A 27,906-nucleotide genomic window follows, 5' to 3' on the forward strand; every position below is an offset into this window, starting at 1 on the left:
TCTGAAATAGAACTGGAGTAGACACTAGAGTCTTGGACATTGGATTCTGACAGCCCTGTTCCTACTTCCCATTGAGCATCCACGTGGATACCAAGACCATGAAGAGTAGGGGAGACCCATTGATACTTTGATAAACATTTCTTAAATCATATTTGTTTTTCTTTTTTGATATGTTCCTTTAGTCAAACTGTGCTCAGCATGATGTGTATTTTTTATAAATTCCGTTTATTTCGGGTGCAACCCATAATGAGGAAAATAAATGCTATAATAAATGTAGATACATTTAAAACATTTATGGACATCACACGCCAATTGTCCTCTGCCTAATGAGCCATGCAGTAAAAAAAAGTAACGAGCTACAACAGCCACTACTTCACTTTGTGTGGTAGTCTTCAATGTCTCCATAGCTGGTTTCAATTTTCGATTTGCCTGAGAGGGGTAACAGACCTTTTCATATTGGGGCATTGTATAATGGACAAAAGAATTAAAAAAATTATCGTCTTTAGTAACAATGATTTCTTGTGCCAGGGGTCCGGTCCTACTGTCCCATGGCAAACAAGACTTGTGTTGCACAATGTGACCTTTTTGTAATAGGTAGACTAATTCGGCAATACAGGATGGGATGATTAGCGAGCAGGAGATAAGTATCTACTGTTAGGACTTGGTGAAGATTAGATGCAGATAAAATATATATTATGCAGATTGAACAACCGGGTGATTGGGAAGAAGAATTACTCCATTTGGAAGTAAAAATGTTCAGTGGCGAGATATCCATCCCGAATTTAAGGTGCACCTAAAACTGGGGTGACAGCAGACTAAAAATGGCTTGAATTTAGGCATACATTTACATAATAAGAATGCTTGGTCAGGCTTCCATCATGGGTATTCAACAAGTGCCGTTCTTCGGACCACAGCTTACGCACTAATTTTACATCTAAGGCACTGTCGAGCGTAATACTTTTGGGCAGTCCCAGAGATGTGAAAGACTAATTTGCCCCAGCATGTTCCTAACCTACCTAAACCAGCCCATGGCTACACTGAGTATCTAAAAGGTCAGTATGGCCTCAGAGTTCCGCTACATAAAAAGAAGCATTCCGGTTTGTGCTTTGTATATTTTGCTGTCACTAACCTCCACAGTGCACCTTCTGCCTCCTCTCACTAGGTGCTGTCATCCCCCCTGCTGTTTGTTTAGTGGTCAAGCTGTACACTGTTAGACCCATGTTACTCATTGAGTACTAGCAGGAAATAGCCTAATAACCCCTCTAGGGGATTTGAGTGAGGAAACCACATCATCATGGTTTGATGGCAAAGAGCTGGATGCTCCCTGCCCCTATGATTGCTCCAAGTCCTCATACAGCCAAAAGTGTTCCCTGCAATAGCTTGTAAGCTTGAGGGAGGCACACGGTACAAACACCCGTCCTCCAGGCTGAACGTTCTCATGCCTAAGGGCAGCTCTCATCCACCCCTGTAGCATTGTTCAAACATCCACCGAGATGGCCGAAATAATGTTGGGCATGCTTCAGATTACATGGTCGGGGTGCTTAACCAGTAATTTCCCCAGTAAAGGTTGGATTCACTATTTGTCGGCTTTACGTCGGTGCCTCCAGGACTTCTACCTCCTTTTTCTTCATTCAGCATCACCCGCTGGGACTGTGATGCATGAAGGAAAAGGGCAAAGAAATGCTGTGTTCCAGAGGACACCCCACCTGAAACTCTGCATGACTCCCACAATCTTTGCACAAACTCCATTTAATTTTTTTTTCTTCCAAAGTTACACAATTGTGCAAGTCCCTGATTTTTCTTCCACCAATGATTTCTTGGGCCAGGGATCCTGTAATACTGCCACATGGCAAAAAGGACTCTTGTCGCACAACATGACCTAATTGTAATCAGTAGACTAGATCGGCAATCCAGGATGGGATGATTAGCTCCCATGAGGAATTTATCTACTGTTAGGACTTGATGAGGGTTAGATGCAGGTCACATATATAATATGTCAAGTTATAGAATTGTAAGAGGATATATATCCTTGTTTTTTGTTTTTACATCACTTTATGCACGTGATAAAAGAAGCGGTCTGCTGTCAAAATCACAAGGTGCAATTGTTTTCTCGTGTCGGTCACGCCAATGTCAAAAAGGAAAAAATGCAGATGCTACTCTGTGATCTTTGTTTGTTCAGGTGGAGGCAGCTGAAGACATCAGAAATGATGATGCATTGCTCAGCATTCACCTTCTCCACTAGCCTCTGACTGGTCGGCATTTTCCTTTGTGTTTCTTTGTTGTTTTGTGATCATAAACACACCCGTGCTGTCCTTAATTGTTTGCTTTCTGGTGAGATACACTGGTTTGATAAGTGTGTTTTTTCCTACTTCATTAAAACCTAGAAGACCTTGCCCTAACCTCTTCAGCGGTTTTAATCTTGTGTAGGCAAGCATTATAACGAAATGAAGGCAGGACTAACTTGGGAGGTTTGCACTGGCCATAACCTGTAACAAGCGATTTTTTTCCTCCATTGGATGCAATCTGTTGTTGACCATGTACTACAAAATGCTCATTGAAAACATGAAATAAAAAAAAAAGACCACGTTAACACTATAATAACTGTTCGAGGCATATGAGCTGCAGATCACACACTGAGGATAAGATCGCCATCTGGTGTTGGGCTCGGATGATTGCAGGTTGTTGTTGTCTTCGGAAGAAGCCTTTGGTCACGAGGTTGGTGACTCCTCCCCTGGACAACAGTGCGCATGGGCATCCACTCCATCGTCAGATTGTTTTTTTCCGCCATTGGGTTCGGATGAACTTTTTTCCGCTCCAGCAGAAAACTTCTAGCAATCAATTTAACTCCTTAATCTTCATTCCATCGACTTCGAAATCAACTCGGACCGGTTCCGGAAGCGGCTGATGAACAGGACACCCTTCAAAAAATGCCCCCAGTGTGGAGCGAAGTTCCCCCACAGTGACCACCACGAGGTTTGTAACCTCTGCCTGTCGCCGGAACACAACGAGTCCACCTGTCCAGCTTGTGCCGCTTTCCGTTCGAAGAAGACCCTCCGGGACCGAAGAGCTCGACGCCATATTATGGCCAAACCAGCTCCAGAACCGGAGGACATCTTTGCTCAAGATGTTCCCGAAGACGACACCGAAGATCTCGAGATCGTGTCCGAGGCCGACGATTCCGATGACCTCATCACTCCAGGGCAGCGTGTGAGTACCACCCCCCCTGCCCCTGCCCCATCCAAAAAGACAGTGGTCAAGACTCCGCCGGCTGGGCCCAGTCGCGACCGGAAATCCTCTTCAGAAGCCCCGCCCTCGGGCCCGGCTCCGAAGACATCTAAGCCTGTAGGTGGCTCGGGCTCGAGCAAACCTCATGTGATTGTGCCTTTAACACCCTCGGCACCGAAAAACCCACTGTCGGCACCGAAACAGGCTTCGAGACCGAAATCTCCTTCGGCACTGAAACGTTCCTCGGCACCGAAGTCTCCACCGGCGCCGAAACGTTCTTCGACATCGATGCCTAAAAGTCCCTCGGCACCGAAACATACATCGGCACCGAAACATACATCGGCACCGAAAACTCCATCGGCTCCGAAAAATCCATTGGAACTGAAACATCCTTCGGCACCGAAAACATCATCGGCACCGAAAACTACGTCCACACCAAAAACAGCTCATAAAGACCCGAAGCGGGCGTCGCCGCCACCACCTTCGGAGCCAGATGAACTTTTTCGACCAGATCCTACTCAAAAGCGGATCTACATCAATCCTAACACTGGACATGTGACTGCCATCCCATATAAAAAAACGGAAGCTGGACACTACACCTCCCCCAGCTCCCATACGGAAAAAGGACTGTGCCACTTCACCACTTCGTCCTTCTTCTCCTGTTTTACCTTCTAACCCGTCCCCCCCCTCCTCCTCCTGTTTCTCCTTTACCTTTACCTTTACCACCTCCCTATCATTCACCTCCTCCACAGGATGATAATGATGACTTAGGGGGAGGGGCGGACCCTGATTTATTTAATGATCCTGTTGATCCAACCGACCCGTTTACTTTTCCAGACACCGCACCGGTAGATGACTGGTCTTATCCAATGCCTGACATGCCTGACCCCACTACCTACCCCTCCAAGCCCTCCCCTCCTGATGACCACCTAGGGTTTGGCCAACTAATAAATAGGGCAGCAACGTTCCATGGTGTCACTATGCACACGGACCCCCTTGAGGAGGATTTTCTCCTCGATACCTTTGAGCAGTCACAAAAAACTGTTCATATACTTCCCATGATTAAAGGGGTTATAAAGCATGCCACTGACGTCTTTAAAGACCCTGTTCGAGCGAGGGTTCTCAACCCCCGCATCGAAAAAAAGTACCGACCAGCCCCGCAGGACCCTGCATACATTAAAGCCCAGCTCCCTTTAGACTCCTTGGTCGTATCAAATGCCAGGAAGCGCGTTAACTCACAGACAACTGGAGAAACGCCCCCCCCAGACAAGGAGTCTAAGCTTTTAGAGGCCTCAGGCAAACGAGTCGCCGCACAGGCGGCGAACCACTGGCGTATTGCCAATACCCAGGCCCTGTTAGCTCGGTATGACAGGGCACATTATGACCAACTTGAGGACCTTATGCAACATCTGCCTGAACCCTTTAAGTCCCAGGCCACTGACCTCATTCAAGAAGGCAAATTAATATCTAATGCCTCCATTAAATGCGCCTTAGATGCGGCAGACACTGCTTCTAGGGCGGTCAATACTAGCGTCTTACTCAGACGACATGCCTGGCTCCGTATTTCCGGTTTTAAACCGGAGGTTCAAACCGCAATTCTGGCTCAACCTTTCAACCAAGAGCAGTTATTTGGCCCTGCAGTGGATACTGCATTAGAAAAAATGAAGAAGGATAATGAAACTGCCAAGTCTATGGGAGCACTGCAGTCTCCTCAAAACCGGGGTTCCTTTCGTCGCTCCTTTTATAGAGGAGGCTCCAAAAACACATCAACTGAGACCACGTCCACCTTTAAAAATTCTGGACAAACATCCCCTAACAGAGGTTATTTCCGGGGAGGTTATAGGGGAAACAATAACAAAGGCCGAGGGCGGGGCAATAACAACAACACCCGCACCTCCCCAGCCACCAAACAGTGACTTGCCACCACTCCCCCCAGACCATTCCACTCCGGTCGGGGGGCGACTCCAACAATTCCTACCTGTCTGGACTTCCATCACCACAGACAGATGGGTAAGACAAATTATCCAGTCTGGCTACTGCCTCGAACTCATACAATCCCCCCCCAAACATACCACCCAAACAACGCCCAATGTCCTCACATCATCTCTCTCTCCTCAAACAAGAAGTTCAATCCCTGTTACAAAAACATGCGATAGAACCAGTCCCCCTTCAACATCAGGGAAAAGGGGTATATTCTCTATACTTCCTCATTCCCAAAAAGGACAAAACACTAAGGCCCATACTGGACCTCAGACTACTAAACCAGTATATACATTCGGATCATTTTCATATGACCACTCTCCAACAAGTCCTCCCACTCCTACAACAGGGAGACTTCCTTGCCACATTAGACCTCAAGGACGCATACTTTCACATCCCTATGCATCCCGCTCACAGAAAATATCTACGATTTGTGGTAGATGGGCAACACTATCAATTTACAGTTCTCCCATTCGGAGTAACAACAGCACCCAGAGTGTTCACCAAGTGCTTAGCAGTCGTGGCAGCGCACCTCAGAAGACAACAGATCCATGTCTTCCCCTATCTGGACGATTGGCTCATAAAAGCCAATACATACCAAAAATGCGTTCTCCACACTCATCGCACGATTCAAACTCTCCACGATTTGGGATTTACTATCAACTACCCCAAATCCCACCTACAACCTTCCCACTTACATCAGTATCTAGGAGCAACCATAGATACATCCAAGGCCATTGCTTATCCCAGCACTGCCAGGATAGCCAGTATACAAAATCTCATCTCTCAGTTTCAAACTCATCCATCTCTTCCAGCAAGAGTGTTCATGCAGCTCCTAGGCATGATGGCGTCATGCATCTCCATAGTCCCACACGCACAACTTCAAATGCGTCCCTTACAGGAATGTTTAGCACAACAGTGGAACCAAGCTCACGGACAACTTACCGATCTGGTGTTGGTGGACAGTCGCTCACTTCGCTCACTGAAATGGTGGAACACCATCAACCTGTCCAAAGGGCGACCGTTCTTAGAGCCTCTTCCACAAGTTGTGCTAACTACCGACGCATCTCTCACGGGGTGGGGAGCCCACCTCCTTCACCATACCACTCAGGGCAGATGGACCAGTCAACAAAAACTGCTCCACATCAACCACCTGGAACTCTTAGCAGTGTTCCTAGCACTAAAATCCTTTCAAGTTCACCTAAAGAACAAAACTGTCCTCATACGCACAGACAACATGACGACAATGTATTATATACAGAAACAGGGAGGGACACACTCTCCCCAACTGTCCCAACTGGCACAGCAAATCTGGAGATGGGCAATTCCCCAAAACATCTATCTGTTAGCAGAACATCTCCCAGGGATCCACAATCAAGTGGCCGACCTCCTAAGTCGCCACACACAGCAGATCCACGAATGGGAACTACACCCCAAGGTTCTACTCCCCTTCTTCCAAAAGTGGGGACAACCAGACATAGACCTGTTCGCCACTCCCGAAAACACAAAATGCCCAACCTTCGCCGCCAGATTTCCACACCCACAGTCCAAGGGCAATGCCCTATGGATGAACTGGTCAGGCAGATTTGCGTACGCCTTTCCGCCTCTCCCACTAGTTCCATTTGTGGTACGCAAACTGAAACAACAGTCACTAACACTAATACTAGTGGCTCCCACTTGGGCACGTCAACCGTGGTTCACCACGCTTCTAGAACTATCCTTAGTTCCACATCAAAGACTACGCCTCTCCCCGGATCTATTAACCCAGAACCATGGAGAAATCAGACACCCAGATCCTCAAACACTGAACCTAGCGATCTGGCTCCTGAGGTCTTAGAGTTCGGTTACCTCAATCTCCCTCCAGACTGTATGAATATCATAAAGGAAGCCAGACGCCCTACTACTAGAGCGTGTTATGCCGCTAAATGGAAACGATTTGCCATCTACTGCGCTAATAATGACATACATCCATTGGACGCTTCCATCCAAAACATCATTTGCTATCTACTACACTTGCAAAGATGCAATCTAGCGTATTCCTCTATACGTTTACACCTAGCAGCCTTGGCAGCCTACTTGCAAAATAGGCAACACCTGTCCCTTTTTAAGGTACCAGCCATCAAAGCGTTTATGGAAGGTCTCAAAAGAATCCTTCCCCCAAGATTGCCACCTGCACCAGTGTGGAATCTCAATGTGGTTCTAACAAGACTCATGGGTCCCCCATTTGAACCTATGCACAAATGTGAATTACAATTCCTAACATGGAAGGTAGCTTTCCTTATCGCAATCACTTCCCTACGCAGAGTAAGTGAAATACAAGCCCTTACACTAGAGGAACCTTTCTTACAACTACACCGTAACAAAGTGGTTCTTAGGACAAACCCTAAATTTCTTCCAAAAGTGATTTCCCCTTTCCACCTTAACCAATCAGTAGAGCTACCGGTCTTTTTCCCAAACCCAGACTCCGTAGCTGAAAGGGCCCTACATACCTTAGATGTCAAAAGAGCCTTGCTTTATTACATCGACAGGACAAAACCCTTTCGAAAGACAAAACAACTCTTTGTTGCTTTCGCACCACCACATAAAGGCAACCCAATCTCCAAATCAGGTATAGCCCGGTGGATAGTTAAATGCATCCAAATATGCTACCTCAAGGCTAAACGTACACTTACAGTTCCCCAAGGGCGCACTCCACCCGTAAAATAGGGGCTTCTATGGCCTTCTTAGGTAACATTCCCTTAGAAGACATTTGCAAGGCAGCCACGTGGTCTACCACGCATACCTTCACTAAACACTATTGTGTTGATGTGCAGGCCAAACAACAGGCCTCCGTGGGCCAGGCTGTCCTAAAAACTTTATTTCAAGCTGCTGCAACGGATACAGGCGACCACCGCTAAGGGGAAGCACTGCTGTATAATCTATCCTCAGTGTGTGATCTGCAGCTCATATGCCTCGAACGGAATATGCTACTTACCAGTATGCATCTGTTCTTGGCATGTAGAGCTGCAGAGTCACACACGCCCGCCCGCCTCCCCGGGACCTGTATCTGTTCCAGCATCCGTCTTACTTAGACATTACACATGGACATCCTTTCTTTCATTTCTATACACTCCATCTTTTCCCATCATGGCGAAAAACAATCTGGCGATGGAGTGGATGCCCATGCGCACTGTTGTCCAGGGGAGGAGTCACCAACCTCGTGACCAAAGGCTTCTTCCGAAGACAACAACAACCTGCAATCATCCGAGCCCAACACCAGATGGCGATCTTATCCTCAGTGTGTGACTCTGCAGCTCTACATGCCAAGAACAGATGCATACTGGTAAGTAGCATATTCCTTATAGCACTGTGCTTTGCAAATTTTATGATAATTTGGGGAAGGTGCTTTTATGTGTTGCTATTAACCTTTTAGAAAGTTTGCTGTCAGCCTAGATCTCTCTAGACTAGTAACAATAAGCAAGTCTGTGTTTTTTTAAGTTCTTGAATGCGGATACAAAACATGTTCTCAAAACCAAATGGCATTGGTATCGTGTGTTGGGTTTGGTATTTACTCTGAGAAGCGTGGAAATATGGGATTCTGTGTTCTGTGAGTTCCGTTTTTTTTTTAAGAGAAGTGTATAAAAAAGAAAAGTAAAGAGAACCTGCAGTATGCTAGAGAGGAGGAATGCCCCTCAATTGCTCATTGATATGGCTAAGCGTCTCCTTCCCTACAGTACCCACATTTTCTGTACCATTTTTACTGGGAGTGGTGTAGTAATGTAGGATGTCTTGCATTTGCTTTTAGATTGCTCAATTTTTGATGGGCCACATGTGGACATGAGCATATTTTAGTACAGTTTGTTGTTTCTCGTGCGTTATGGTTAGGGAATCCTTTTTTCTTGAAACATTGCATGTTGTTGCAATGATTCCCTTAGGTGTACGGCCCTTCGGGACTAATTAAATTAAAATGCGTGTGTCGTGGTTGCAGGTTTAGCTATTCCCTTTGCTGTGATCTAAGTGAGGGTGCCTTGGTGATAAGGACACATTTATGATATTGCTTTACGTTGGTGAGTGTAAGGGAGAAAGTAATTCCTTATTGGTTTTGAACTTTTATGCGATTGTTTAGGTAGGTGTTTGGGTACACCATTGTAGAATTTTTATTCCCAAAACGACCCTATAATTTTACATGGCAGAAGGGATATTGAGTTTTTGGAAACGCACACAAATTGCTTTTCTTGGTACTGCCCCTGACTTTTTTGTGGCAAATTTAAATGTTATTACGTAATGAAAAGCATGAGCACAGCCAAACTCAGTGGTTGTTTACCACACAATTTAAGCTGAGTAAACTAGATTTTGGAGCTTATGGGGTAGGAACCAAGTAAAGTGAATATACAGATATAATTGCGATATGCCTTGCAGATTGACTGATGAAGGTATTTTGCGCCATTTTCTTTTCTTTATCTACATCTTGCCCCCATTCCTTTTCAACAAGATCCATTTTGAGAAACGTGAGCTGACCCAAACTGTATATTTTTCTAGCACTCACTTTGGTTCCTACAGCTAATTCCAGATATACACAAACTAAACCAAATAAGAAGCTGTCCGACCTATGCAGAAGTGAGAATGTTTTCGCTTTTTTTATTTTTTTTATAATTATAAATAGTCTGGAAACAAATTGCGTGTCATGTGCGGATTGTTTTTAAAGCATGGTAAAAGAAAATCAGACCCCCCCCCCCCTTAATGCTCAAACTATCATAATTGTACTGCCAAAATACGAATACTGTTAGATCAAATTTGAGGTGTGAAAGCATGGATGTAAACTAGCTCAAAAATTAAAATCCGCTCTTCAGAGATGAAGGTTGTCCTGATTTTAGTTTCCTCTTCAAAATCAGTTTTATCTGGGTAAGTAGTTTTGCATACTGAATATCTACTGAAAAAAATGTCTTTAACATCTATTGAGCTTTTTTTCAGGAGGAGAACGAGAACATGCTCTGCTAATGATGCTGCCTTCCATTAGTCCAATCCGCCTGCTAAAAAGGAATAAACATCAACTCCAAAAACATTCTTGGTCTTCTTTGTATAAAAATGGGTCTTTTAACTTTTTTCTTCTTTCACAGTGTCAACCTCTTCGACTGGTTTCTTCAGTTTTCAGCCATGTTCGCCTTTCTATATCAACACAAAGTCTTCCAAACAAGACTTGAATCCCTCATTATATGTAATGTAGCCATGTAATTACAATTGTTTCTGCACTTAACTTGTCTGTTGAAAGCTGGAATTGAAGAATAGATGAACAATTAGTCTTACATCACAGGTCATATCGAACAGTTGATTTCTTTGCCCTACACTTGAGTAAATATATTTTTTTGACATGTAATGATCAGTGATTTTAATTTTGTATACAACTTCACTTGTAAAAATAGTAAATATTATAAAAGTATTGGGACCATTTCAGCGCAGAAACATGCTTGGTGCAGTAGGTGCTCTCAAACTGGCACTCTTACACCCCCAAGATATGTCAAGTAATCGTGATATGAGCGTATACTTTTACATAAATCTGCCTGTCCTTTACAATGAAGTTTATTTCCTGATCTTCATTATCATCAGTTATTTTTTAATTCATTTTAAAATGATTGCATCATCAGGAAGTTTTCTTAACGACATTGAGCTCAATCAGTAAATGGGGACAATAGTTCACCAGTCCTTATTAAGCTGTACCAGTCTCATGCCTTATAAGAGGGCCAACTGGACTACTTGTTTACTTTTCTGTACATTTGCTTAGTCTTGAGAAAGGGGAATCCAGCTAAATCTGCATTACACATGTTGGGCTTTTGAGCTGATGAACTTTGACACCTCTTGACATAATTGTTACTAATGAGGATCAAGGAATAAAATGTATTGTGAGGAATGGACTGAGTTCCAATATTATAGTCCTTTGGAATTTGCTGCCTCTTCACAATGACAGGGGTTGCATTGTCATCGGTAGCGGCATATGGTTAGATAACTGGCATCCGTCCTGTGGGATTGCTGCTCGTTTCCACAATGGTACCTATAACTGCAGACAATGGGAATGTGGTCCACTGTGGCCTGCTTCACTTTTTGTAATTGGTACTACCTGCCATGGGGCAGCGCGTCACAGTTGAATGCATGTGATCGCCTGAGCTGTCTCAAAGCATTGATACCTTTCTTTTAGTTACAAGGTTTCAAAATGTGGGCATTGTAATTAGCAGTTCCAATGGCCATGCCCATTTCACATATTGTGTATGGGGATTTTGTATTGGTAAAGACAAACAGTTTGCATGTTTATGACTTGGCAAATGCAAACCAGTTTTGTACACTTAGTTGAACAACATATTCCAAAACTTTAAAAGAGCCACAAGTGTTTCCCACCTGACTTGTTGACCGAGGCTTTTGTTTCTGGGTCTTTAGTGGTTTTCTTGAAGTACACTGATTTATTTTAACATGCCATTTGCAAAAATGTAACCCATATACTTTTCATGTTTACACACTTTCCAATACAACATCAAGAAATCTCAATAGTGTTACCTCCAAATCTCACCAAATGTTGACACATATTTTGCATTATAAAATATACTTTATTTTATTGACCGTAATTGTATAGCGTGAATCTAGCCCTCAGGTGCACCAAAATGCTTCTCGTGGATTGGTTGATTTTTTTTTAAGTGGTCTTTGAAAAGAGCATAATAAGTTAACAAAGTACATGCTGGATATGTTTTTGGGGTGGAACAGTTGTGCTAAGTTGGCATTATTTTCTGTGATTCAGGTTATTTAAAATATATACATATACTGATCTTTCCGTTGTCTACAAATCTAGATCCTAATTACATATTTCCCCTACCAAAGTTTATTTCAGTTCCCTTCAATTTCACATTGCAAAAAAAATGCTGCAGTTCTTGCCATCAAAACCTATGAACGACTGCAGTTTGGCACGATTGTTGCAACTGGTTTTTAAGAGGTTGGTCCTGGCTTATTCTCACTTTTTCCTTTCCATCCACAGAAGGACCCAGAGAGCTGCACTTTAATTAGACTTCTTCTAGAAATCCCCTCATTTAAAATGGTCCCATGGACTAATCCATGTACCAAAGGAAATGGAATGTCACCTTAAATCTTTAGGGTGGATATTTTCACATAGCAATCCAGCCTAATCGTAGGCAGTTCCCTTGTGCCGGAGAACACTTCATACCAGTAGTGTTGTCCCTTTGTACTAAATTCAGTGCCAAAAAGTGTACCAAGGGCAAATCATTTCTCATGACCGATTCAAAATGTAGAAAGATTTAAATTTACTCCAGTTTAATAACTTAGTGATTTCAGGCCCTTTTGCCACTCATAGCATTTAAACATCCATAAATAATAAGTCTTCAACTTGTTAGTGACTTAACCGCCTTTGCAGAGCCAGTCTGTAATTCCTAGCCTTCATCCTTGACCCATTTGTTAGGAAAACCCGAAGGCAACTCTCCCTCTGCATTAGTGCCTTTTTTCAGAAAGGCCGCCTCTGCACCATCATTTGTCTTCTGTTTTCCGTGTTGCTCCTTTGGGCGTCTGCCCATCTTCTAGAAACCAAAAGACTAAGGATCCTCAGAACAGCCCGCCCTCATGTTCAGTCTTTGGTGATTGTGTGAAAATAATTCCGGTCTTAAACAGTTGTGTTCTACCAGATCTGTTAGTCACTTATACCACAGACTGCTCACAATTTGAAGTGGTGCTCGCACTGTGGAGCGCCTGAGAGATCTTTATCTCTAATCAAGCGATTATTTGTTCTACCATAAAACATGTCTGACAGAATTTGTTCCCATCACAAATTGCCTTCCTTTCAGTCATTCATGGGAAGATACGTCTGATCTATATAGATAACACTAATACTTTGTTTTGCATGTCCAAAAGTAGTACCACTCATTCGTTTATTATTTAGCTTGGGAAATCTGAATTATTGAGCAGAGAATCCAGAGCCTGAAATGCGTAGAGTGATCCCAAACCATAGAGCTGACTAAGTGGACATATTACACCATACTTGTCCTGACATTGAGTTGTAAAAGTTGCTCTTCCTGCAAGGGTAGACCGCCAATTATCTTTGTCCATGAAGCCAATTTGATGTGTTGACTTTCTTCTTGTTGGGTATGCAAGATGGTCTTTGATGTCGTTATACTGTTTGCAGTTGGGAAATTTCAGAATGCTTTTACTTTGACAACTAGAATTTCTAGAGCTTCTCTTGCAAATACTTCTTTTTCTGACCTGCAGATGTTTACTTTTTTTCACTATGACAAAAGACCGCATTCTGCCCCTACCCTCAGATGCTTCCCTTCATCCCTCCTCCATTCTCGTCCCAGTAAAGAAACACTAACCTTCTATCCGTCCCCTTGATTTATTAACTTAAAGTCTTTCAGACTTAGTAGGTTGGCAGAAAGGTCTCCTGATGGAATCTTGCCATAATACATTATGCTGGTACCCAGAATAAACCCTGCATGACACATCCCATAAGGAAGTTTTTTTTTATCATTGGTATTAGGGGAGTTACTCAGTGGTGTAGCAGCAGCCCCTGCAGAGTAGGGGGGGGGGCAGACCCCCCGGCACTGTGCACAGGTGGCAGCTGAGAGCTCCTGACTGCGTACACAGCATGGGGCCCCCCCCCTCCATGCACTTTGCAGCAGGGCTCCCTCAAGTTTCGTTACGCCAATGAAATTCTTCAATTGCTAACTTGCCTTCTTACTATTGATCTTTGTTCTTTGCCAAATTTGATTATTTGGGATCCCCAATGCGGACACCCACCCATCTCATCCTGAGAGCGCCCTCATAAGATACCAGCCATTTGTCTATATCCTCCCCCTCAATATATTTGATTATCCTTGATGAATCATAAAGTTCAGTTTTCTTTTTTAATCTGAGATCTGCAAAAATACATTTAAAGGAATATTTGTACAGCTTTCAACAGATTAAGAGCACTCCAAGCCTTTCAAAGCACATCCACAAGAACACCTGCCTCAGTCTTTCATTTATGACCACCCCTCTTGTACCCTTAAAGGTCTTCAGACACTCACCTGCATCCCTGATTTCCCTAGCAAACAGTTATACATCCATGAGCTGCCATCCATCTTTTATTTTCACCTAAACAGAATACGTTTTGGGAAGTTAATTGTAAATTCTAAAAAAACAAATTTGTTTAAAATGATTACTATGTTGAGCATTTGTTTACATTTTTCTTCCCCCCACTTCTGCTAGCATGCCTTGCTCTGCATAACATTCTCCACAATCCCAGTACGCTGTAGATTCACTCTCCACCCTTACCCATGTTTCTGGGTATTTTTTTTTTTTTAAATCCCATCGTTCTAACCAGTTGTGTGCACCCCAACCAACTGAATTATTTCCCTCTTCATAGTACCTTGGCATCTTCTCAGATCTCCCTTCTGCCTATCTAGTAGAAATAACTAAAGTGTCAGAGGTGAAGGGGTTGGTGCCATAGGAAAAACGTTAAACTAAATGTATTTTAGGCTTGAAGTGGAGCGATTTCATAATAAATACTTTTGCAACATTTACAAAAAAAACAAGTATTGTATATGTTTCAGGAGAAGTCTGTTACTGGTCTTTGGTTGCATTGAAAATGAAAAAGCTGTAATTGTAATCAACTCGACTGCCTCTTGCACTGTCACAGATTATTCAGTACTTCCCTTCTCAACATGTGGTCAGAGACACAACATTGCACAGCCCAGACTGCAATGTCATCCTAACGGACATAGTGGTAGAGAACGACTCTATTTTGGTAAAGAACCCATTTTTTTTAACCTGAGAGTCCGTATGAAGATGAGCCCCACTATCCTACCTAGCCCTTCTGTATATAAACGCTCTACAACTCCAGCCAAACCCTCAAGAAAACATGCATAGGCTTCCCTGCTGCAGATTGCCTCAATTTATAATGTGCTTCACTTATTTCATATTTAGACTTGCAACAACAAATTACTTGACTGATTGCACCAGATTGGTCAGTATATCAGCTGGGCCTGAGTGCTATAAGCTGAAAGGGTTTACTGTAGCCTTCAGTGAGAAACTTAATACTGAGGTCTACATTGTCTAGCTGAATACTTTACTGATGCCTCTGGCCTGCTCTTCCAACAAACCATGTTTCAACAGTACCTTGAATTATATAGCCTATTCCTTGATCTGTTCACTCCGATATCCTGGTAAATGAGTGTAATACAGTGAAGTACTATTGTCTAAGAGTAAACTGTCCATCTTATTTAACTGAGCCTCAGTGGGAAAGGCGGATTGGCCTTGACTGCACTCTCACCAGAGGCTAGCATGCCTCAGACTTTGAGCTTCACACCGTGTGTGGGGTAATACTTAGGAGCTTTTTTTGTTTTGTTTTTATTCTCTTTCACACACAAAGTAATTGGACAATATAGTTTCCAGATGAACAGTGTTGATGACCTTTGTCAGTCCTAAGACCCATCGATGACTACTCTAGCGTTCCCAAGGACAGCAAGGAAAAGTAAGCTTTTTGGTGAGGAACACCACTTTCCTGTCGGTGGCATCTGGCATTCCCAGTTTGATGACAAAATGTAGAACGACAAAGAAATTTTACTGTAAAACCTTACCTACAATGTTGCCAACCTTAGTGATTTATTGTAGATTGCTCAGAGTTTGCTCTGAGCCGTACCACTTATCCAGTTGTCTTCCATCAAGATATCAGCGGAGCTGCCAGTGCAAATGTTGCATAACTTTATGCAGATTGTAATTTTTGATCCCCAACCTAATGAAAGTGTCAGTGGGATGTCCATTTCTCCCCTGATGACTGAGGGAAAACTTGAGCTAGACTTATCAGCATGCTCACCTCGAGTAGCATTTTGCAAGGCATCTGCCTGTAATGCAATGGTCTACAGACTGTCCAGCTGCAACATATAGCGCAAGATACTGTATTTCTCAATTTCAACAACCTCTGAAAAGGCTTGACTCTGGAACCAATAGTCTTTCCTACTTCTGTTGTATCAAGTTAGGGTGTCTGTTCCGAGGAATACAAACTAGATTGTGGTACTCATAAATGCAATAGAGGTCAAAAGTATCCTTCCCGAAGAAGAATCTCCTGAGGCACATCCATTAAATTCAGACCAGACTGTGTTTGTGAAGTTCCACTCGAAAGGGCATTCAGAAGTTTACGACCAATCTCTGTAAAAGGATAGCAGTGCCTCTTATAATGACCGAAAAAGTCAGAAAGCCAATCTGACCATCCCCCTTATTAGATCATTTATAGGAGAATGTGGTCCTTTTCAAGAAACGTCTTGCCTTCTCTCAATAAATGGGCAGGATTGAGAAGCAATAGTTTACTCAAAACTGCCCTGGCATGTCTGGTCGATCAGAGTTAGCCAGATTTGTCATTGGATCAGTGGCTCAAAGCAGGCAAGTATGATAAAGGAAAACCTTGAGGTATTTTTTCCAAGACAAACTTATGGAGGCCATTCTTTATCCGCAACAAATAAACAAGGTTATTGTCTAGTGTCTTGCCGAGAAAAAAATATAGCTTCCATTGACAATCCGAAGCCTGTGTCTATAGCAGTGTCGTTTATGCACACACAGGTTCTGCTGGAACAGTCCGCAAAATATATTCTGGGTGCACCCATTCACCCTAGAATTGGTGTCCACAATTTTTATTGACTGACTGCATCCCTATGGAAGCAAGGCATGAACTTAAAGAGGGTTGAGAGACAACTGCTGCCTCACTGGATACATTTTTTTCATTTCGCTCTTTGGAAACATTCACAACTACCTCACCAGATTTACATTTTTTAATGAGTTTGTCATAACTCCTTCAAAAGTATATGTTCGCAGAAAAGGCACCAATACAATTCTGCCAGACTGAAGCGGTGCTTGGGCAGACTATACAAGGCACTCCTAGACCTATGTCCTGCTGCGTCTCCCTCATCGTCATCTGCCCATAATTCTGCTTCCACTAGAGTCGAACTTAGCCAACTGAGGATGTGGTATGAATAAAATCCATGCTCCAGCTTGGTGGATGTGTGTAGAAAACGTCAACAGAACTTTCATTTTTTCTTCCTGTGCTCACCACAGTGGCCTCCTGATGCGCTCTTGTAAGAACTTAGAACCTGACCACAATACAGTAGGCATTTTCACATAAATGTTTTGAAATTGAGAGTAATTTCTCATGCTTCAGGCCCCTGCTGGAAAATTCTACAGTCCGAAGTTCAGATTGACTGCATGACCTCCACCTCCAAAAAGAGGCACAAAACCATAGCCACTTGCGATGAAATGGTAACTGCTGTGGTAATGAGTAATTGGATATCACATTTCCATTGAGATGGAACAACTGCTGGGGATATTAGTGACTTGGCAGACCACCTCGGCATTGTTATTCAGGCCAGGATTGGGAGCTGGACATCACTAAGTTGCAAAATGCATTACACGGACATAATAAACTTTTCAAGTTCCAGATAAATTTATCTTTTTCAGACATAGTCAAGACAAGGTCTTTCAGCAAGATCTGGTGAAATGCTTGCTGACAATGTTGCTCTCTGAGCACAGGATATTTTGCTAATTAGGCATTCCAAACTATTGCATCCAGGACCGTATTCACATCAACAGTCCTGCTCTAAATCAGAAAACATTTTACATTTAATCTAGCTACAGAAAGTTACACTGACTTATTAGGCTGGATTAAAGCTTGACTGACTTTTACGTCCACCTGAATTCATCTGTCTTGCTTCTCCAAGTACAGAAAACAAATAGAAGTACAAAATATTGTCTCTGCTACAATTTAATTACTTTATGCTTGTCTTTTATGTGCATGCTGCCAGTAACAGAGCTGCTACCACATTGGAAAGTTAATACTCTTCTAGCAAAACTCATGATACTTCTTTTTTTTAACTGAACCACAGCCAAATCAAATTCCTTAGCTGGATGGCCACAATGTTACTTGTAATGTAGCAATAGTTCTGCAGCATTGGTATCTAATAGATTCAGAAGCAGCTCTTCCACCATCCCATTGTATGGTCTTATTACTTTACATAAACACTTCTTATATGTGGTGGTCTGAGGGCGGGGTTCAGAGGATATTTTCTTTTTGGCTAGAGTTTGGCTCAACATTGTTAAAAATGGGGGTCTCTAGTTGGCAGAGGTAGGTACCTTTGTCCAAATAGGGATCCTTGTTTCTAGTCCAGTAAGGGGGATACACACTTTAGATAACCCCTGCTCTCCCCCTTGGTAGCTTGGCAGGGCCAGGCAGGCTTATCCCAAAGGCAATGTGTAAAGTATGTGTACCAACACACACAGTAACGCAGTGAAAACGCCACAAAAGGACACCACACCAGTTTAGAAAAATAAAATATCTTTACCTAAACTTCACAAGAACAAAACGACAAAAATGCAACATACACAGTTATAAGTATGGCTTTCAGATGGTTTCTAGAACTTAAACCATAGGAAGCTATGGATGTGTGACTTTTTTACACAAAGTACCTGGAGATGCGTCAAAATTCACCAGGCCAAACAGTTGCAGAGTCGGAAACCAAGAGATGCGTCAACTCCTGAGACCATGGGGAGGCGATGCAACAGTCCCACTGCACACAGAGGAATGATTGTGTCGGATCCGGTCTGTATGGGGAGTGATTTGTTGATTCTTCGTGACTGTTCCGGTCCGCAGGTGGTACGTCGGGAAAACTTGCCAGGTGCGATACATATAAATCTGGGATGTGCCGGTGATCAATGCGGCGTCGTCGAGCGGCACTGCCTGTTTTCTTCAGCCGCGATCCCTCGATGCATCGAGTCTTGCAGCTCGACAGGCGCTGTTGGTTTTCGCAGTGGAACGGCGATGCGTGGAAATTCTTCTCGTTCCATGGAGATGCGTTGAAAAACAGCCGCAAGAAGAGCGCTGCGTCGATTTTTGCAGTTCTTCAGTTTTCTTCTTCTAGCTCCCAAACAGCAGCAACTACCTCCAGAGATCCAAAACTGGCACAGGCTCCTCTTGGCATGTCAGAACTCAGAGCAGCAGAGTTCAGGGGTGCTGGGGGTGAAGTCTTTGTGTCCCTGACGCTTCAGAAGAGGAGGCCAGCACACACAGGCCCTTGGAGATCTCCTTCAAGCAGAGGATACAGCACACAGCAAAGTAATTCTCCTTTCCTTGGCAGAAACCGCAACTGCAGGCTAGCCGCACACAGCAAAGGAGCAGCACTTCTCCTCTGTCCCTCCAACTCTTCTCCTTGGCAAAGGGTAATCTTGAATTCCAGGGTTGATCTAAAGTTCTGGACTCTGGGCCCCAATACTTGTACAGCTAAATCCTTTTTCTCTGGTGGCAGAGAATCCCTGTGCCCAGTCAAAACCAGTTCTGTCCTCCCTGGTGCAGCTTCCTGGCAGGAGGTGGAGACAGCATTGTGAAAGGCAGACCAGGCCCATTCAGGTGCAAGGAAATCTCCTCCCCCTACTCTAAATGCAGCCCAGGTCTGTTCAGCCCAGCCCTGGCTCATCCAGACTCTCTGGAGCCACTGCACATCCCCAACTCCTGTCACTCCAAAGCCAGACAATCAATACACATCCTAGCAGAGGCATATTGGGTGGCTAAGCAAGAAAATACCTGCTTTCTAAAAGTGGCATTTTCAAACACAGAATGTAAAAATCACCCTCACTAAAAGATGCTTTTTAACGTTCTGAGTTCAGGCATACTAAACTTTATTTTCCTACCTTGTTCCCAGGGGTAGTTCTGCTTATAAAGTGTTATAAGCAAACCCCCATTCTATCCTATGTCAACAGATAGCCTTGAACTAGTGAAAAACTAAATTGGCAGTTTTTCACTATCAGGACATGCCACACACACACCAGGGCATGGTCCTACCTTTCACTAACACTGCACCCTACCCACAGGGGTACCTTGGACCAACCTTAGGGGTGACTGACATGTAATAAAAGGGAAGGTTAGGGACTGGCAGGTTGACATGGCAGTTTAAAACTGCACGTAGACACCGCAGTGGCAGGCCTGAGATAGCTTATCTGAAAGAAACACGTTCGTTAGATTCCTCACCTTAGAATATCCCCAGGCGTCAGACTGGATCCGGAAGATTTTTCGTCAGCAATACCCCTTGCGCGGCGCTATGCGTCGTCTGCGGCTCCGAGTCCGTCGTCGGCGTCGTGCGCCGGAATGACGTCGTCGGAGTACTTAGACGCCGCCCTCGCACGCTGACGTCAGTTCTTCTTTTTTCCGCGCCAGTAAGCGCAGATCCGGGAGAGCTACCCCTTTTAGTCTTTTTTGACTAAGTTTTTTGATCCTTTTTGATCTTGTCTCGACTCCGGTGCCGGTAGGATGCCTGGTTTTAAAGCCTGTGCTGACTGCAACCGCTTGATGTCGGTTACGGACCATCGCCGCCGGTGCCTTTACTGTTTGGGCCTCGACCACGACGCGGAGTCGTGTTCGGACTGCAAGGCCCTGACCTCGAAGGCTAGACGGGAGCGGTCCCGTAAGCTTCTCGAGCTTCGCCACTCGGCTCCGCGCCCCTCTCTATCTCGGTCCAGGAGGAGGTCCAAGGATCGGTCGCGGAGCCGCAGCCGACGCCATCATCGATCGTCTGGCTCCAAGTCTTCGGGTAAGTCGAAGCACTTCAAGAAGCGACACCGCTCTTCGGACTCCCCTCGCGCGACTCGGCCGAGGGTCAGGGTGGTTCCACCCCTGCGGCTCCAGCGGCGCCGCAGGCGCCGCGCAAGTCCCCATACCCGCCGGTCCCTGGGACTGACGCGACGCCGGCGGAAGTCAGTGCCTTCCTCTCGGCCATGAGGAACCTGGCTCCGCCGTCGACGCCCGCTGGCGCGCCTTCGGGCCTCGCGGACCTGACTGGGCAACCTTGCCTGCCGGCGGCTCCGGCCCCGGCGCCGTTGACGGCTCCGGCCTCGACGCCGCAAGTGCCCGAGGGACCCGTTCCCGAGTCCCCGCCGACGCCGGTCGACCTCGTCACGCCTCCTCCGCCGGCGTCGACACCGGTACCACCTCCGACGCCGGCTCCGCTCGGCGTCGAGCCCCAGTTCAGCCCCGCTCCGGGCCCGGCGCCGTTACGGCGTCTATGGACGCTGCGTACGGCGCCGTTAGAGACACATTATGTCTATCGTCCGGCTCCGATCTTTCCTCCTGCATACCAGGAATCGGATGACGGGGGCGAATGGGAGGGATCCGAGGATCCTATGGCCGTTCAGGCTCAGCTGTCACAGGACTGGGCAGATGAACTGGGGGAGGCCAGTGGTCTGGATACCTCTCCAAACACTGGATTCATCTCTCCTCCGACTGTGGCTTCGGAGGAGGGTGCTGCTTTCTCTGTGGTGCTGCGCAAGGCGGCCGCAGCCCTTGGGCTCAAGCTACCTGCCGTGGCTGTGAGGACTAACGTCCTCACTGAGGTGCTTCAGTCTGCAGCACGCTCCACTGAGCCTCTGCTGCAATTCAATGAGGCCCTCATTGACGTTCTGCAGGGCACCTGGTCCAAGCCCTCCACAGTCCCTCCTGTGGACAGGAACGTTGCCAGGCGCCACCGCCCTGCTCCGGGCGACCCCAGTTTTCTGTCCCAACACCCTACCCCCGAGAGCCTGGTTATCCAGGCTTCTACCTCCCAATCCTCCTTCCCGACCGCTCCGCCGGACCGGGATTCCAAGAGACTGGAACAGTTTGGCAAAAAGCTGTTCTCCTCCCTTAGTTTGGGCCTGCGGTCCTTGAACACCGCCTGTCTCTTGGACCGTTATTCCCACTCTCTGTGGGATACGGTGGAGGACGTGCTGCCCCTGTGTCCGGCAGAGGTCCAGACACGACTTACCCAGGCTCTGGCCGATGGGAGGGATGCAGCACGACATGCTATCCGATGTGGGCTTGACACTACGGACTCGCTGGGTAGGGCGATTTCTACCACGGTGGCGCTTCGACGTCACGCCTGGCTGCGGTCCACGTCCTTTTCGGGTGATGTCCAGAGCTCTCTCATGGACATGCCCTTTGATGGCACTCGCCTTGTTGGTGAGAAAGCGGACAGTGCGCTGAATCGCTTTAAGGACTCCCGGGCTACGGCCAAGTCCTTGGGCCTCTCGGCCCCGCGGTCGCAAACTTCCGCCTTTCGTGGCCAAGGAAGGGGTGCCTCCTCACGTACGCCTAGCCACCAGCCGCAGAACCAACCTGCGCGCGGTCGCGGTTTCCGCCGAGGCGGTTCTGGAGGACGATGCGGTCAGCCCACATCCACCCTGGCAGCATCCGCCTCAAAGCCTTCATAGTCCGAGCTTTCAGGCCCATTCCACGCCAGTGGACGGCAGAGTTCGCCATCACCTGCTCCACTGGCGGTCCATCACATCGGACAGGTGGGTGCTGCAAATCGTCCGAAGGGGCTACTCCCTCCCCTTCGAGACGACCCCTCCAGCCATGCCACCGCAGCACCACCGTATCTCGGGGGGGGATCATTTGAATCTTCTCCGCGAGGAAGTTTCGGCCCTCTTAGCCAAGGGGGCCGTCTAGCGCGTTCCGAGTCCAGAAGTAGGTCGTGGTTGTTATTCCCACTACTTTCTGGTTCCCAAGAAGGGCAAAGGGGGCCTACGCCCTATCTTGGACCTCCGGAACATCAATGCCTTCCTCCGGAAGGAGCGGTTCAAGATGTTAACTTTGGCTCAGGTTCTAGCTGCCCTAGACCCTGGAGACTGGATGGTAGCGTTGGACTTGCAGGACGCATATTTCCACATCCCCGTCCTGCCGGCCCACCGGCGTTACCTGCGGTTCACGGTGGGTCAAGAGCACTTTCAGTTTACCGTGCTCCCCTTCGGCCTTACCAGTGCCCCTCGGGTGTTCACGAAAGTGATGGCGGTGGTCGCAGCTCATCTGCGCAGATCAGGGGTTCCAGTCTTCCCCTATCTCGACGACTGGTTGTTGAAGGCGGGCTCGCCCCAGGCAGTCGTCTCCCACCTCCAGACTACGGCGGATCTCCTGCATTTGCTGGGGATTTCCATCAACGTGCCGAAGTCACACCTGAGTCCCTCTCAGAAGCTCCTCTTCATCGGAGCGGTTCTCGATTCGGCGCAGTTCCGGGTCTATCCGCTGGAACAACTGGTCCGGGATATTCAGGCCCTGATTCCCATCTTTCGGCCTCTATCCTGGGTTTCGGTCAGGCTAGTGTTGCGGCTTCTGGGGCTGATGGCCTCCTGCATCCTACTAGTGCATCACGCCAGGCGGCGCATGCGGGCTCTGCAGTGGGACCTGAAGTTTCAGTGGGCCCAGCATCACGGCAACCTGTCCGACCATGTCTTGATCTCGGAGGGCACTGCACAGCAGTTGCAGTGGTGGCTCACGGACCGCGATTGGGTCACGGGCAAGAGCCTCTCCCTTCCCCAACCGGAGCATGTCGTAGTGATGGATGCGTCCCTCCTGGGATGGGGTGGCCATATGGGAGAGGCGGAGATCAGAGGCCTCTGGTCTCCGGCGGAGTCTCGTCTCCACATCAACCTGTTGGAGTTGAGAGCGATCCGACTTGCACTGAAAGCCTTCCTTCCCTCTGTCAGGGGAAGTGTCGTGCAGGTGTTCACGGACAACACCACCGCCATGTGGTATTGCAACAAACAAGGCGGGGTGGGGTCGTGGACCCTTTGTCAGGAGGCTCTGCGCCTCTGGACATGGCTGGAACACCAGGGCGTCACCCTAGTGGTTCAACATCTGGCGGGCTCTCTGAACGCCAGAGCAGACGAACTCAGCCGCCGGTGCATGATGGATCACGAATGGCGTCTGAACTCCGAAGTGGCGCAAGGTCTCTTTCAGCAGTGGGGAGAGCCTTGGTTAGATCTATTCGCCACCGAAGAGAACGCGCAATGTCAGCAGTTCTGCGCGTTGGAATTTCCAAGGCGGCACTCGCTCGGCGACGCTTTTCGTCACGAGTGGAGTTGCGGTCTGTTGTACGCCTTTCCGCCTATACCACTTCTGCCCAGAGTGCTGAAGAAGATCAGGCACGACCTGGCCCAAGTCATCTTGGTGGCTCCGGATTGGGCACGAAGGTACTGGTATTCCGAGCTACTCAGTATGTTGACCGATCCTCCGATACGTCTGCCCCTTCGGGAGGATCTTCTGTCGCAGCAGCAGGGGACGGTCTTCCACCCGAACCTGTCCAGCCTCCACCTCCATGCGTGGAGATTGAGCGGCGGCAGTTGATGCCATTTGACTTGCCTCCTGAAGTCTGTGATATAATTCTGGCAGCCAGGTGTCCCTCCACAAAGACGGTATACGCCTGCCGGTGGAACAAATTTGTGGCATGGTGCATAGCAAAGGCTGTGGATCCCCTTTCCGCCCCTCTTTCTGAGGTTCTCCTCTTTCTTCTTTCTTTGGCCCAGCAGGGCTCTGCCTTGGGCACCTTGAAAGGTTATCTTGCTGCCATCTCTGCCTTCTTACGGCTTCCTGATCAGCCTTCTCTTTTCAAGTCCCCTGTAGTTACACGCTTTCTCAAAGGCATTACTCACACGTTCCCTCCTGTCCCTTTTGTAATGCCTCCGTGGGACTTGAATCTTGTTCTCACATTTCTAATGTGCGCTCCCTTTGACCTCTTCATAATTGTCCTCTTCGTCTGCTGACGCTTAAGACTGCTTTTCTGGTAGCCATCACCTCGGCTAGACGGGTGAGTGAGCTCCAGGCTTTATCATCAAAGCCTCCTTTTCTCTCTGTTCATCCGGACAAGGTTGTCCTTCGGCCTCGTCCCTCCTTTCTTCCGAAAGTGGTGACCCCCTTTCATCTTGGGCAGTCTGTCACCTTGCCCACATTCTTTCCGCCTCCGCATCCTTCCAAAGAGGAAGAGAGGCTCCACCGTCTGGACCCAAAACGTGCGCTCTCCTTTTATCTGGACCGCACGAAGCAGTTCCGGGTGGACGACCAACTTTTTGTTGGATACGTGGGTGCTAAGAAGGGAAAAGCTGTTCACAAACGGACCATCTCTCGGTGGGTCGTTTTGTGCATCAAAATTTGTTATTCCTTGGCAAAAAAGGACCCTCCTGTTGGGCTGCGCGCCCATTCTACTCGGGCCACAGCGGCTACTACTGCTTTGGGACGGGGTGTCCCTTTGCAGGACATCTGTCAGGCGGCGACGTGGGCTTCGCTACACACGTTTGCCAGGCATTATTGCCTTGACAGCCAAGTCCGGAGGGATGGCTTATTTGGCCGTTCTGTCCTCCAGGACTTTCTGGTGTGATCTTGGTTCGCAGACCCACCACCGGGGATGGTATTGCTTGGGTATCTATTCTAAGGTGAGGAATCTAACTAACGTGTTTCTTTCAGATGAACAAGTTACTTACCTTCGGTAACGATGCATCTGTAAGAAACATTAGTTAGTTAGATTCCTCACCGACCCACCCATCCTCCCCGTTCTGCGAACTGACATCTAGGGTTAAGGTTATCCTTTTCAGGCCCCTAGATTTTTGGCACCAGTGTCGGTCTTTGCATGGCTCTGCGTTCCTGGCGCGGAAAGCTATGTACAAGAACTGACTTCAGCGCGCGAGGGCGGCGTCTAAGTACTCCGTCATTCCGGCGCACGACGCCGACGACGGACGCGGAGCCGCAGACGACGCCTAGCGACGCGCAAGGGGTATTGCTGACGAAAAATCTTCCGGATCCAGTCTGACGCCTGGGGATATTCTAAGGTGAGGAATCTAACTAACTAATGTTTCTTACAGATACATCGTTACCGAAGGTAAGTAACTTGTTCTTCAGGGCTACTGATGTGGGTGGCACTATCAATGCTTCTGGCCCACTAGTAGCATTTGACTTACAGGCCCTGTCACATGTATTGCACATTACTAGGGGCTTACCAGTAAATCAAAAATGCCAATTAAGGGAACACCAATCCATAAACGCAATTTAAACCGAGAGCATACACACGTTAGCACTGGTAAAGTGCCCAGAGTCCTAAAGCCAACAACAGCAGGTCAGGGAAAAAATAGGAGGAAGAAGCAACACGTTTCGGGATAACCCTGCAAAAAGGGCCATTTCCAACAAACATAATGAGAGGATCCCCATAATGTTGTGTGATCATGACGACATGTTTGTACTGCCATTGTTTAAAATCCACTAGGGATATCCGTTTGACACATGGGAATGATTCTAGCATGTGGACCTATGAAACATACCTACACTGGAGACTGTTGACTTTTCCAGCATTGTGTATTTTACAGGTGTTACACAAACAAATTAAAATGACACTTCACTCCCTGCCTCATGACTGCCCTATTCAGACAGCGGGAGAGGGCTTCCGCTAGCTAGGTATCTTTATTACGGCTGACCGCAAACGCCGATATGAGCGGGACCTACTCCCCCCTTCTACAAAGGCTCAAACAAGACGTCGAAACCTGGAAGACGCTCCCACTCTCGCTACTAGAGAGGGCGGTATTGTTCAAAATGATGGCATTGCCGCGGTTTCTCTACGCATTGCAAAACATCCCAGATTTAGTCCCAGCTAAATACTTTGAAGAGGTAGAGAGCCTACAGCCAGATCTAGTATGGGAGGGAAGACCCCGAATTGCCCTTCAGAAACTGGCCCTAAGTTGGTACGATGGGGGTGTTGGACTGCCCGACATCAAGAAGTACTATTGGGCATCGCATCTGACTGCGATCAATCACTGCATCTACAGCCTAGACGACGACCCGGCATACAGACTAGACAAATGGCTGCTCCCAGGAGGGGCATACCACAGGGCTCTCTATTCTAGGCCCCGGAGGTTTCCCCTGACAGGCCCAACTAAACATTCAGTGCTAGTCTGGCACACAGCCAACAAAAGACTGGGGTGGGACAAGAAGCTCACGCAAGCCACTCCTCGATGGGAGACGGAACAGCTTGGCACACTAGGTACCACAAAGGGATTCGACAAGTGGGACATCATTGGGATTACAAAAATCTGGGATCTATGGGACAAGGGAGAGGTGGTCACATTCGCCGCACTACAACAGAGCCATGAGCTCGCCAGCACGGAGCATTTTTGCTACCTACAGGTCAGACATGCAATCCTCTCAAACAAACCTAGGGGTACCACCCTACCAGACTCTTTGCCACTAGAGGACAGGTTGTTGGACTGGTACATGCCAGACAAAGCGATATCCCGGACCTATAAAAAACTGGTCAATAATACCCCAAATCCTCTGATGCCTGCGTCTAAGGCAGCACTGGGAGAGAGACTGGCTAGAAATAGATGACGAAGAATGGCAGGAGGCAGTCATGTCTCCAAGAGAGGTGGCAATTTCATCTAGGCTGCGCCTTGTTCAATTTAAAATCCTCCAGTATATGTTTCCTGACCAACTATAGTTAAATTGGGAAAAGAGACGAAGGCATTTGCAGGAGAGGTTGTGGGCTGCTGGGTACCTTTTATACACATAATATGGGAATGTGAACTTATACAGTCCTACTGGTCGAAGATATATGATTGCACTAATGGTGTGTTGGGGACTGCCCTGCGGCCGGAAGCTAAGAGATGCCTTTTAAATATATGGGAACCCACCGACCTCAGTAGCAAAGATAAAATCTGGGTCAGATGGAGGGCTAGCGGAATACTGCACAAATGTGGGGAGCGGAAGAGCCGCCCAAGGTAGAGTCTTGGAAGGCAGACCTGGATTGGTGCATGTTCCGGGAGAAAACCGTTTGTTTCACGGGGGTGCCCCACTAAATGGTCCGCCATATGGAATAAATGTAATGCCTATAGAGGTAATCTGTGTTCCCCCTGCTATCCGAGAACCAGAAGACCCGA

At 47.0% G+C, this 27,906-nt stretch overlaps 1 protein-coding gene across 2 annotated transcripts in view; it reads left to right on the forward strand.

Annotated features, from left to right (window-relative positions):
• RPRD1A (regulation of nuclear pre-mRNA domain containing 1A) overlaps positions 1–27,906 on the forward strand; it is a 309,821-nt gene that overhangs the window by 163,631 nt on the left and 118,284 nt on the right. Inside the window, exon 7 of one of the 2 annotated variants that reach the window (XM_085605954.1) lies at positions 10,156–11,790. The exons of the other annotated variant lie outside the window; for it this stretch is intronic. Within the exon in view, the coding sequence (XP_085462080.1) occupies positions 10,156–10,182 (27 nt within the window). The 3' untranslated portion in view covers positions 10,183–11,790. Of the gene's footprint in view, positions 1–10,155; positions 11,791–27,906 lie in introns of those variants that run through there. 2 annotated transcript variants of the gene reach the window in all.

This window comes from Triturus cristatus, chromosome 5_1, assembly GCF_964204655.1.
Source record: "Triturus cristatus chromosome 5_1, aTriCri1.1, whole genome shotgun sequence".
Taxonomy (NCBI): Eukaryota; Metazoa; Chordata; class Amphibia; order Caudata; family Salamandridae; genus Triturus; species Triturus cristatus.